This window comes from Rhinopithecus bieti, unplaced genomic scaffold (assembly GCF_001698545.2).
Source record: "Rhinopithecus bieti isolate Rb0 unplaced genomic scaffold, ASM169854v2 scaffold_19652, whole genome shotgun sequence".
Taxonomy (NCBI): Eukaryota; Metazoa; Chordata; class Mammalia; order Primates; family Cercopithecidae; genus Rhinopithecus; species Rhinopithecus bieti.
The window spans coordinates 3,829,862-3,842,757 of NW_016809913.1; the positions used below are offsets into that span (position 1 = coordinate 3,829,862).

The 12,896-nt window shown below is 53.2% G+C and overlaps 1 protein-coding gene across 2 annotated transcripts in view; it reads right to left on the minus strand.

Moving 5' to 3' along the window:
* Positions 1 to 3,738: 3,738 nt before the first annotated feature.
* The window catches only part of RAB11FIP4 (RAB11 family interacting protein 4), a 149,895-nt gene continuing 140,737 nt past the window's right edge, over positions 3,739 to 12,896 (minus strand). For both annotated transcript variants that reach the window (XM_017890941.1, XM_017890942.1), the window contains 2 exons: positions 11,567 to 11,710; positions 3,739 to 10,415 (listed from right to left, as the gene is read on the minus strand). In XM_017890941.1, coding sequence (XP_017746430.1) covers positions 10,299 to 10,415; positions 11,567 to 11,710 — 261 coding nt within the window. In that variant the 3' untranslated portion in view covers positions 3,739 to 10,298. The remainder of the gene's footprint in view (positions 10,416 to 11,566; positions 11,711 to 12,896) is intronic.

Genomic DNA, 12,896 nt, shown 5'->3' on the forward strand with positions numbered 1-12,896 from the left:
CCTGCAGTGACCCTGCCCCATCTGAGCTTGAATCCCAGGTGAATCCCTGGGCTGCCTGGGCTTGAATCCCAGGTGACATGTGGCCAATGAGATCACCTGTTGTGGCTGTTTCTTCATCTGAAATACTACCCACCTCATAGGGAGTTGTGAGGGTCAGATAACTCAGGACATGCAAAGCACTTGGAACACTGTCTGGTCTAGCGTAAGCCCTAAACAAGGGCAAGCAATCATTATTAACCACCTCATTGATGCCTCTTGTGGGCCAAGCACTGGATAAGGCTCAGGGATTTGGGAGGGGAGGGTGGTAGAAGGAGGAATGAGGCCAAATCCGCTTCCCCAGGGCTCGAAAGAGTGGACAACCAGCTGGACTAACCAAAAAAGAGGACCCGGTCCCATCCTCTCAGAGCACCCCGGCTGCTGACCTGATGGGTCTCTGGATCCAGTGGTTGGTGGTGCTGTCACCTGCTGCTCCCAAGGGCCCTGGGCCTAAAGCCTGGTTCTAAGAATGAGGGGCTTTCCACCCTGGGGAGTAGTTTGATCATTTCCTGGGGAAATGGCTTGGCTGACGTAGACCCTCCCAGCAAGGCTGTGAGAACCCCGACTCCCTCGCCCAAGCAACCACCCTACCACCCTAACCCCAGTGTGACTGTATTTGGAGATGAGGCTTTTGAGGAGGTAAATAAGGTTAAATGAGGTCATATGGGTCAAGCCCTAATCCAACAGGTCTAGTGTCCTTCTAAGACAACAGAGACAGCCGAGAAAGAGCTCTTTGCATACAGAGACAAGGCCATGTGAGCACACAGCGAGAAGGCGGCTGTCTGCAGGCCAAGGAGAGAGGCCTCACCAGAACCCAGCCCTACTGGCACCTCGAGATTGGACTTCCAGCCCCCAGAACTGTGAGAAAATAAGTGTCTGTGTAAGCCTCCCAGCCTGTTGTGTTCTGTCAAGTCAGTCCCAGCTAAGACATACCGCAGTCCAGGCCGCCCTCACCTCTCACCACTCAAATCTGAAACTGACCTGACCAGGCCACCCCCAGCTTAAAATGCTTTGGCATAGTCCCCACAGTGCCACTCACCATTGAGCTAGCTGGTTCGTAGTTCCTCCCCACGGCAAGGCCTCTGCACCTGCTGTTTCTGCTCCTGCTTCCGCCCTGCCCTCCCATCTCGTTTACCTGGCCAGTCTCTCCTCCTCCAAGTCTCAGTTGAAGCCTCCTCATGTGAGTCTAAGTGCCCTTTTTATACCCCATGATTCTCACCATTGGCTACACCTTGGAATCACCTGGGAGCTTTAAAAAACATCCCAGTGTCCAAGCCCCACTCCCCACCAATGGAATCAGAATTGCTGGGGTGGGGTGGTTTTAAGAACCTCTCTTGTACATTCTAGAGGCTCCCTGTGCCATGAGCCCAGCACCTCCCCTGCACCCGGCATCTGTTAGGTGCTGGTGAAGCATCTGCTTAGTGAGTGAATGCGATAGATCCACCCTTGGCCCCCTAGACTCTATACCACCTGGCTAGGCTGCAGCCCTCCACAATTCCCCTCTCTGTCGACCTCCCAGTCATAGTACCCTGAAAGGGTGGTACTTTTTCCAAATCTCCTCCCCATGGCAGTTCCCTTAGATCCTACAGTCCTTTGGAGCTCTGCTGAAAGGTCCCTTCCTTGGGAGAAGCCATACCTGATGCCTGAGTGGGCTCAATCCACTTGCCCCCAGCTCCCGAAGCCCCCCATATCTTCCTCTTGGTAGTGCTCATCACTCTGGAAATCAATTATATCTCTCCCCTCCCCCAGGAGCGTGGGGACTTCACAGGGCAGAGGCCTTGCCTGTACGAATTCCCAGTGCCTGGCACACACAGTGGTGCTTGGTAGATGATGCTGGTGGGTTGAGTGATTTCTGTGCTCAGATATTTTCCACCCATTCATCTGCTTTAGCCTGGGCCCAGCAGATGACCCTAAAGGGCCCTCTAATTGATTGAGGGCCTGGTAAGTCGATGGAATCCAGTGATGAAACACCTTTAGTAGGTACTGTGGCCTCAAAGGGGCACAGGGATGACATCATTTTTTAATAGGACTATAAGGCAATGTTCTCCAAAATGGGTGAAGGGAACACACCTGTGCAGAGAGTACAGCCTGTACATACAGCAGTGCTCGCTCCCACCTCTCTCCAGGATGGTAAACTGAGGCAATTCCAAAGACCTCCTTCAATAGGTGTTATGAGTTGAATTGTGTCCCCCCAAAAGATATGTTGAAGTCCTAAGCCCCGATACCTATGCAAGCTCATTTTGGAAACAGGGTCTTTGCAATGTAAAGACCCTATTTGTAATCAAGTAAAGATGAAGCTCATTGGATTACTTATCTGAAACTCAAGTTTTACTACGCATCCTGTATTCTTACTCGCCAAATCTGGCAGCCCCAGTTGGGAAGGAAAGAAGGAATATGAGGAGGAAGGAGGGAACTGGCCAGGCGCGGTGGCTCACGCCCGTCATCCCAGCACCTTGGAAGGCCGAGGCGGGCAGATCACTGGAGCTCAAAAGTTCGAGACCAGCCTGGCCAACATGTTCTCTACTAAAAATACAAAAAATAGCCAGGCGTGGTGTTGCGTGCCTGTAATCCCAGCTACTTATGAGGCTGAGACAGGAGAATTGCTTGAACCCAGGAGGCGGAGATTGCAGTGAGCCGAGATTGTGCAACTGCACTCCAGCCTGGGCAACAGAGCAAGACTCCATCTTAAAAAAACAAAACAAAACGGCCGGGCGTGGTGGCTCAAGCCTGTAATCCCAGCACTTTGGGAGGCCGAGGCGGGAGGATCACAAGGTCAGGAGATCGAGACCATCCTGGCTAACACGGTGAAACCCCGTCTCTACTAAAAAAATACAAAAAACTAGCCGGGCGAGGTGGCGGGCGCCTGTAGTCCCAGCTACTCGGGAGGCTGAGGCAGGAGAATGGCATGAACCCGGGAGGCGGAGCTTGCAGTGAGCTGAGATCTGGCCAGTGCACTCCAGCTTGGGTGACAGAGAGAGACTCCGTCTCAAAAGAAAACAGGGAGGAGGCAATAAAGATCCAGGATGACACAGCACTCCCAGGATTTGGAGGTGACGTCTCCTGAGCCAGGAGGCTGTGTAAGTCCAGTGAGTGGGGAGCTGTCTGCCCTCCCTAGAGGACTCATGGCACCAGGGCCTGCACTGGGAGGTGGAGGGCCTGGGCCACCTGTGAAGCCACTTTCATGCCTGGAATCCCATAATAGAGGAAGGGGCAGAGGGCAGAAATCCAGGGGTCTGGGTGACTAAACTGGGGACCACCTTGGTACTTGATGGTGTGGCAGAGACCAGCACTGGCAGGTCTGAAGCCAGTCCTGAGTGGAGGCATTGGGCAGTCACCCTGGGGAGCCACAGTGGCAGACATGGAGGAAGCATGGCACTGGGACCCCACTGAACCCCTAGGAAGACCTCAGTGGGAAAGAACATGGCCAGAGGACAACGTTTCCAAACATCATAGCCCTGTGGCTGGAATGGTGGTGTTACAGAGGCTTCTGGGATCCACGTCTTCTCCCCTAGGGACTGGAGAGTGACACTGCCCCCACTCCACGCTGCCCCTGGGGACAGCACCAGCCACCCTGGGAACCACAAACTTGGTGAGGGGTAGGGGATTGCTCCTTTTAAGGGAGACTGTCCGTCCCTGTGAGCCCTGGAACTAGGCCTCTTCTGCCCACCCTCCCGCAACCAAAGAAACTCGGTTCAGTCAGGCGAGAAGAGCAAACTGTTTATTTACACCTTGGTCTGTACAGTACAGCTCCCTGGGAGGAGCCTGCCACCAACAGCCTGTTCCTTTTGAGGCAGAAGCAGGTTGGAGGCATAGAGCTCGGACCCTGGACAGCCTCAGGGCGTCACCCCCACTATCCCCTCCCTGGGGCCCACAGGGCAGGTCCCACCCCAGCCCTAAAACTAAGCCTGTTTCCAGACAGAGCCTCCTGGGGCAAAAAACTCAAGTTGAATCCCAGAGTCAGAAGCCATCGAACAAACCTTTGGGCATGAGGCCACGTGTGTAGTTCATTCCACATATGCCTCAGAAGACCCAGCCAAGAAAGTGGGAGGAGATGGAAGGGGGCCCACAGCTATGAGTGAGTCCTCGGCAATGCACCGTCCACTCTGTGACATCAGTCGGTATTTAATGGCACTCTGGTCTGAGCACCTCAGCAGACAAGGAAGGGCTGGGCAGGTATTCACAGCAGGCAAGGGCAGCAGCTAACGCCTCTTCCTTCGGCCCGAGTGGGGCCCGCAGCTGTTCTAGACACAGATGTGGTGGCCTCAAGGCAGGCCTGGAACCACGGACAGGTCTTCCTCTGGGGGCAGAGATGGTACACGGAGTGGCTGCAGTCCCATGACATCTCCGCTGGGGCCAGTCAGTGCCCCAGGTTAAAGAGTAATGCTCTGCCAGACATCGCTAACAATGCAGGAAAAGCTCTGTGGGAGAAGCTGCTTTACACAAAGTTGCCCTTTTCTGGAATGCAAGGCTCCTAAACTAGCTGCAGGCTGGAGAAGGGACTAAGTGGGTCCTAGCCCCCCATGTTTAAGACAATAATGAAAGATTCTGTACAAAGTTACCAAGTCTACAGGCTGAGTGAGCCAAGGATAAGTGGGGCCTGATCCCTGTGGATGAATGTGCCCGGGAGAGTTGGCCTCACCTGGGGGAGGCACATGGAAAAAGTACACATTTACAAGGCTCGGGAAATGTCAGGGAGACGAGACTATGTAAAAAAGGAGGCAGTGGGTAATGTGGAAAATCCTGTACAGTGGCGATGGGGACGAAAAGGCACAAGGACAAAGACCGCAAACCATGCAGATGAAAACAGCCTGTGCAGCACAGCAAAGCGGATGGGCCCCAGCAGGAGGCAGGGTTACCCTGGGGACAACAGCACTTGGATCCTGCAGGAGACATGGCCTGGATGCCATCCCCAGCTGGTGGCTCCGGGGCAGACATCTCTACCTTACAGGTGGGGAGAGGAGCAACCTACGAGGTCAGGGCAGGAAGGCCATATGGGAAACCTTGCCTGCTGAGCATGGTGGCATTATACTTCCCCAGGGTCTACACTTTTAGAAACAAATCTTTCTAGAAAGCAGCCTATTTTCTCTGGTGGGCAGCAGAGAATATGGCAGAAGGGCCTCGGAGTTGTCCTGCCATGCAGGTAGGGCAGGCTCCTGGTTCCAGCCTCTCCTGCTTCCTGCTGGCTGCTCCATCCATGTGTGCACTCAGAGCAGGAAGTGAGGACCTGGCAGGTGCCTAGGATCAGCGCTCAAAGTCATCCATTGAAGGAACGGCCCTTCTAACTTGAGGTCCCTTGGCGCAGCAGGCCTCAGTCTTACCAGCCAGCAGCGTCACCCTAGAGGGGATTCCCTGGGTCCCAACGGGAGGGCCAGAGTCTGGGAGAAAGGACTGTGGAGGATACCAGCACTGAGTCCTAGGTGGCCCCTTTCCTCAATCTAGAATCCACAATAGCCCCTGAAAAAGAGTCACTGTGGATCTGCCGGGCAACCAAAGTCATTTTCTTGGCATGGTGACCACGCAAAGCTTTCCTGGTACGATCACATCTAAAGTTAGTGTTTGTTTTTTGAAAAAATAAAGACAAGAGTTTCACCATGTTGCCCAGGCTGGTCTGGAACTCCTGAGCTCAGGCAATCCACTCGCCTTGGCCTCCCAAAGTGCTGGGATTACAGGTGCGAGCCACCGTGCCTGGCCTAGAGTTCGTTTTTAAGTTTAAATTTGCTAATGCAGTAAACCCACCACACACACAGGACATAGAAAGAGGGCTTCACTTCTCCCAGTTTCACCTGGCCCTGCTGGCCCCTGGAGGCTTCTGCTGGCTAAGTCCCTCACTGGAACCAAGAACTCGCACTTGCATCCCCCACCCCCACTCCCCTCAACACCAGCACCAGCGGACTAGCACCTGGAGTGTCCAGTGTGTGAGTGGGATGCTGGTTTGGCTAACAGGGAAAGAGCTGGAACTCCCTTATCAACCCAGTCAGGAAACAGACCAGAGGCAAAACCCACAAAGAAATTATCTCCTCCTGCTCAGCTATGCAAATAGGTGGCAGCTGTTTCTGAGGCTGCTTTCAGGGGGACAGCCTCACCTGTCAGTTCCCTGCCGACTCTGTTCTACCTGCTCTTTGCAATGAGCCTGTAGCCAGTATATCCCAACACATGCCACCCACTGACTCCAGGGGCACCAGGCCGAGGTCCTGCCCGCCCACTCTGGTCTGCTAACCTCCAGGTTGGTGAGAACAGTTGGATCCACCAGCTCCTGAAGGCATCTGGTCTCCCATCCTGCAGGCCAGGACCATTCAACAACATAACAGGAAAGGGTACCCTCCCAGCAAGAGTGCTCGCTGTCATTCAGCCATGGGCTTGACAAGCCCAATAGCCACTTTGACCAGTTTCCTCTACCTCTGGCCAATGACCTTCCAGGACAGGGGAGTCTCAACCTCGGGCTGCATATCATCACCTGGGGAGGTCTTTGCACATCTGGATGCCTGGACCACACCCCCACCAATTCAATCCGAACCTCTGGTGGTTCAGCCCAGACAGCAGAAGCTTACAAATCTCCCAAGGTAATTCCAATGCACAGCCAAAGCTAAGCCCACTGTTCCAGGCCCTCGTGCAGCTTCCTGAGCTTTGTGTTCTTTTATTTTTAACTTTTGGTAGAGACAAGGTATCACTGTGTTGCCCAGGCTGGTTTAGGACTCCTGAGCTCAAGCGATCCGCCTGCCACTGCCTCCCAAGTGCTAGGATTACAGGCGTGAGCCACCGTGCCTGGTCTGTTCATGTTTTAAATAGGTCAGAAATAAAGTCACGAAAAGGAATTTCTCTGTGACAGTTCACAAAGAAATCTACCAGTTTAAAATAAAATGACCTAGGATTAACTCTGGCCAATTCAAAGTTAAAAGAAAAAACATTTTTACTAGAACTTTCTTAAAGCCTCTCACCGCACAGGGACTTGCTGAACCAGGAGGCACTTCATTTTCTAGTAGATAATGTATACAAAGCTCACTCCTGGTTCAGTTCATTTTGCCTGACTTCCAACTGACCACCAGGGCAGCTCAGGGCCATGTAAAGTCTGAGTCTACTACAGAAACCCTCGCCCCACCCAAAAAACACCTCTAGATTTCAGATAAGTTACTGCTAATCCCTACTCGGTAGGGTTGCCAGGTTTAGCAAAAACAATAAAAACAAACAAACAAACAAAAAACCCAAGTAGGACATGCAATTAAATTGGAATTACCTGAGCAGCTCTTTACAAAATTCCATGCCTGGGTCACACCCACAACAATTAAACTGGAATGTCTAAGGACTCAGTCTCATCATCAGAATTTTTCAAATCTCCGCATTTCAAATATGTCCTGGCTAGGCATGGTGGCTCGTGCCTGTAATCCCAGTGCTTTGGGAGGCTGAGGCGGGAGGGTCACTTGAGGCCAGCAGCTCGAGTGAGGCAACACAGTGAGACCCTGTCTCTACAAAAAATAAGAAAAATTAGCTGGGTGTGGTGGTGCATGCCTGTAGTCCCAGCTACTGAGGCAGTTAAGGCAGGAGGATCACTTGAGCCTGGGAGTTCAAGGTTATGGTGAGCTATGACCATACCACTACACTCCAGCCTGGGCAACAGAGCAAGATTCTATCTCTAAAAATAACATCTGTCCCAAGTACAGATGTTCATTCTAAAATTATTTGTCTATCTGAAGTACAGATGTTCATTCTAAAATTATTTGTCTGTCTGAAGTACAGATGTTCATTCTAAAATTATTTGTCTATCTGAAGTACAGATGTTCATTCTAAAATTATTTGTCTATCTGAAATTCAAACTTAACTAGGCATCCTGTCTACTACCTTGCAGCCCCACTACTGAGGTGTAAAGGCAGAAACAAAGATCAAGCTCCATCCCTACCACCAAGGGCTCTGGGACCTGCCAGGGGCTGTGGAGCTGGGACCCTTGGGGCATCTGCCCCCTCAAGCTAGCTTTTGAGCCCAGAAGAATATTTTTACAAACATATGCGATCTTTAAAAGCCAAGCAGGTAGGCCAGGTTTTACAAGAAATGTATTCTGGCTGAAGAAAGTAAGGTTGGACTTGAGGTGTGTGTGAGCTGGAATTCAGCCCCCCATTTAAAAGCCAGCCCTGTTCCAGAGGCCCCTCTGGCACTGCACCAGGTCCCGGGGGCCTTTTGGACTCCAGCCGCCTCCTGGAGCCTGTTCCCACGGCGCCCCCTAGAGGGAGGAGCCTGAAGCACACCCCAGGCTGCCAGCTGCTTCCTTCCACCCGCCTTTCCCATGGCAGATTCCTTCCCACGTTGTGACTCAGGCTGTGGAACCCATGCCTCTGCGGCCTTCTCTGAAATTCCAGTGCAGCCAAAGAGTAGATAACATTTTACATATAAAATACTCAACCCTGGGGCAAGGCCCCCACGCACCAGTACTCCTTCGACCTAACACCCAGGCCAAAGCTATGTCAGGATCTGTCTTGTTCCTTTCAGCCATGGCCATTGCTTCCTATTGGCAAATTCTCAAGAGACCCTCTCCTCATGCCTTCTTCCACTGCCTCTTTGCAGACTCTTGGGAGAGCCCAAGGAGACCCGCGTCCTAAGGGGCTGAGAAACTCCAGAAGACCGACTGCCTAGCCTAGTCTTCCCGGTGTGGGTGGCTCCAAAGTCTTGGATCAGACCAATGCAACCCCATTATTTGCAGCATGAAACTAATCCCCAACATAGGATTCAAATGAAGCCACGAGATCCAACAAATGCAAAGGCTGATTGGAATGGAACTGAAGGTTGGTCCTGGCCACAGCCCTGTCTTTGTCATGAAGGGGTCACACCCAAGTCCCCAGATCCCCTCTCCTCACTGTCAGTGCCCTCTCTTTCTGCGTCTCCCCCTCCACTGTCCTTCCCAACATGCCCAAACCTTCCTTCTCATACTATAAGATGTGCTGAAGAAAACAAGAAACTGCAGGGGGGAAAATAAGACCACACACGTTTATATATATTTGGATTAAGAAAATGAATCACAAGCCATATAAAATTGAGATAAATTGGAAAACTCTAAGGTAAGTACCATGTCTATTCCCAGCTGCCTAGAACAAAAGATCCATTAAAAATCCATGGCGTGAATTTCCACCATGGATCGGAAGGATGGAAGACTAAGGTTTTCCTGCAACTTTCCCAACCACCTCCCACCAGTGCAGCAAGTGCTCCCATGACTGAGAACCAAATACACGTGTGTTTCTAAACGCTGGAATGAAGCAGTCTTGCTGCCACATGAGTGGAGCCCGGAGCTCAGATTCTGAAATCCAAACCCAGGCCTGCCATCACCAGGCTGCGTGGAGAATGAAGACAGGAAGCCAGGCAGATGGTCTCTCCATGCATCCATCTTAACATGCAGCCATGGGAAGGAAACTGGGATGGGAGTTGTGTTCCTCCCCAAAACTCATTTCTTTGGTTGCCTGATGTCAACTCCTGCCTTAGACATCCCATCCCAAACTCTCTTTCTCCTTCGTTTTTATCCCTTCATGTTACACCCAGTGAATGCTGCTTCATTGTCTTAAAACCAAAACAGAAACGGGGAGGTAGGTAGCACGGATGGGGAGTGTTTGAACTCTACAGGATGAGGGTGCTCTGCACTAGCTCCTCTGAAACCTGAGTCCTCTGTTCACTCTGCACACACATCACAGAGGGCTGCCGGCCGGCGGCCAAGGCGTTTGGTGAGGGCCCCATCTCGTGGACCCTCCAGATGCCCCTTCATCCTCTCTGAGCTTGAACACCGGGGCTTGAAGGGTGGCCAAAGAGCTGGCGAGGACACAAATATGGGGCATTCGAATTCCTAGGAAAGATCACAATTTTGCTCCCACACCCAGGGGACTAGGAGTGGGGTGAAAGAGCCCATCGTACTAGAGCGAATGTGGATCCTTATCCCCAGAGGTAGAATCATTTTACCCAGTACCAGAAACACGAGCTTCCAGTTCTTGTTTTTACAGTAACTCCTGATAGCAGACCTTGCCCCCTCCCACTTCCAGTACCCTCCGCCCCTTGCAAAGGGGCCACAAAGTGCATGCACGGCTAACCGTGTGGATGCTGCCCACAGCCACGGCCACTCACCCCTCGCTCGTGTGCACAGCCTCCCCACATACATACACAGGTACACATAACGCATGGTGGCCAGAGAGACATTTACAGTGTGAGTGTGAGGCCCGGCTTAGGCCTGCATCCTTGGGCAGGGCCTGCCCCTTGGTTCTAGGGTCCTAAGGCTGCTCCGCAGCCAGCCCCGTGCCTTAGCGTTTTATCTCGAGGATGGAGGGGTTGTGGTCCAGGATGGCGAGGATAATCTTGTCCATGTACTGCCTCAGCCGGAAGTTGATCTCCTCCTGCTCCTTGAGGGCTTCCATTAGCTGAAGGAAATGGGAAAGATAGGTCAGTGGCTGGGCCTGGGATGGGGTGCGGGCAGAGTCCAGATTCCCAGGCTTGTCGCAGGCCAGTGCCTGACGACAGAGGGCATCAGGAGACCCTGGGCAAGGCGGGCCCCAGGACAGCCTCAGCATTTGGATGCCAGGACGAGTGTCGAAGTGGCTCAGCCCCTAGTATTACCTATGCAGGTGCCCAGGCCCCACCCCCAGAGATTCCAATGTGATCAGTTTGTAGAGTGGGCCCAGGTATGGGTAATCTTTCATAAAAGTAGAGAACACTGGCCAAAGTCATTTAAAATCAAGACTGACAAAGTCCCAGGGCCCCTAAGACTCCAAAGGGGAGCTGTCTCCTGCCTGGAACACCTCTCCCCACCCCCAGCCCCACACTGCTCTCCTCCAGGACAGTGTTCTTTCGGACATTGCTGACATGCTGCCTCTGCCCTGGGGCTGGGGCCCAGCTCACCTGGGAGCTCCTTGAGGACAGAGGTCAGTTCATCGCCCCATGTCCCAGGCAGAGGGTAAGGCTCAGTGACAGAGTGTCTTACAATTCCTGTTCAAATGCAGCCAGGGCATTCTGGAGGCCCGGCCTTTCATAAGCATACTCTGGTGTGGCAGGAAGGGTAGGCTTTGGCTCTGGAGACAGCTGGATCCCTCTCCCTCCCTAGCTGGGTGGTCCTGGGTTCCACCTTCCCAGCTTGGAATGTGGAGCTGTTCCTAAAGCCTCAGAGTCATCAGGAGGTTAAGTGAAAACACATCACAGAAGAAGCAGGTGCTGGAGAAATGCTAATGTCCTCTCCCTCTGGGTTGGGAAGAGTGGGAGTGATAGCCTAACCCAGAGTCACGGCTTGATCCACTCAGCTGGCTATGTTGGCACTTTTCTGGCAGACCTAAGACTCACACGGCACTCGGAACCAAACCTGCACTCCTTCCAGCACAGGCAGAACTCAGAGCCGACTTGACCTCTCCAGCAGCCCCCTCCCCTGCTCACGGCTTTGCCCTCTGTCATGTGGGGTGTTGTAGATGGGACTCCCTGCCAAACCCTGGCCTGGTTTTCTCACGCTGGGCAGGTGGGGGCTGGGAGAAGGAATTACAGAGGAGCGGCCAGGCCCCAAAGCAAGAGCCAGTGATGTGGTTACCTCATCACGCGAGGCAGTGTCTATCTCCGCAGCCAGAGACTGGGCTTTAGTCTGGGCGGCAAAGAGGTTTTTTGCTTCGTAGAGGCTGAGGCTCAAGATCTGCCCATTCAAGTCATCGTTCTGATCCCGCAGCTTATAATTCTCCTACAGAGAGAAGGACGAAGGCGACGTCAACCCCAAGAGGCATCCACAGCCCACTGGAACCCACTTCTCCACATCCACCGTCCCCGCCCATCGCCAGTGCCATTCCCACAGGTATGCATCACGGCCAGTTCAAGGGGCCATAGATGTTGCAGCCTTTGCCAGGTGCTGGGGGGTAAGAGGGCTGGGTCCTGGTCCAGGGGCCCGGCGTCCTGGGAGTGCACAGGGTTTGTGGAGGAGTTATAGCCCTGCTCAGAGCAGCCAAGGCTCCTGGCCACCCCTTCCTCCCTGGGCCCTGCGTAGGGACACCACCCACCCAGCAGCCCGGCCTCCAACACTGGCCCTTGCCGAAGGAAGTGATGCTCTGGGCTCTCTGGGGAGGCCGGCCATCTCATTTCCTTGGCTCCCCGGCAGCCATGCTCTGAATCCTGCTTGGCTGGAGTTGTCCCAGGCAGACCCACCCAGATCCCATCACCACTCTCACGTGCCAGCTTTTGCCTAAAGAGCCCTAATGCTCACACCTGGGACCCTGGGTGCCCCACCCCTAGACTAGGAGAAGGGCTGGGGTTTTAGGACTTCTGTGAGAGCACAGCCATCAGCCCCTTTGTCCCCAGTGGAACAAACTCAGAAGGATAATTTATGCTGCAGGCTCTTCCACCTGCAGGGTCAGGCAGAGCTGACACTTCAACCAGCACCACCTGGCCACTGCCTCCTCCTGATCCACTCCCCCACCCAACGGTCTTTAGCTAAGGCAGCACTCCTTGAAATGCAATCTTCTGGCTAGGCACAGTGGCTCATTCCTGTAATCCCAACACTTTCAGAGGCTAAGGGTGGGAGGATCCCTTGAGCCCAGGAGTTCAAGCCTGGGCAATATAGGGAGACCCCATCTCTACAAATTACATAAATAAATAAATTAGCCAGGCGTGGTAGCGCTCTCCTGTAGTCCTAACTGCTCGAGAGGCTGAGGCAGGAGAACTGCTTGAGCCCAGGAATTTGAGGCCGCAGTGAGCTGTGATCACACTACTGCCCTCCAGCCTGGGCAACATAGTGAGACCCTGCCTCAAAAAACAAAAACAACACTGGCTGGGCATGGTGGTGGGTGCCTGTAGTCCTAGCTACGTGGGAGACTGAGGCAGGAAGATCACCTGAGCCCAGGAATTCAAGGCTGCAGTGAGCGATGACTGTGCCA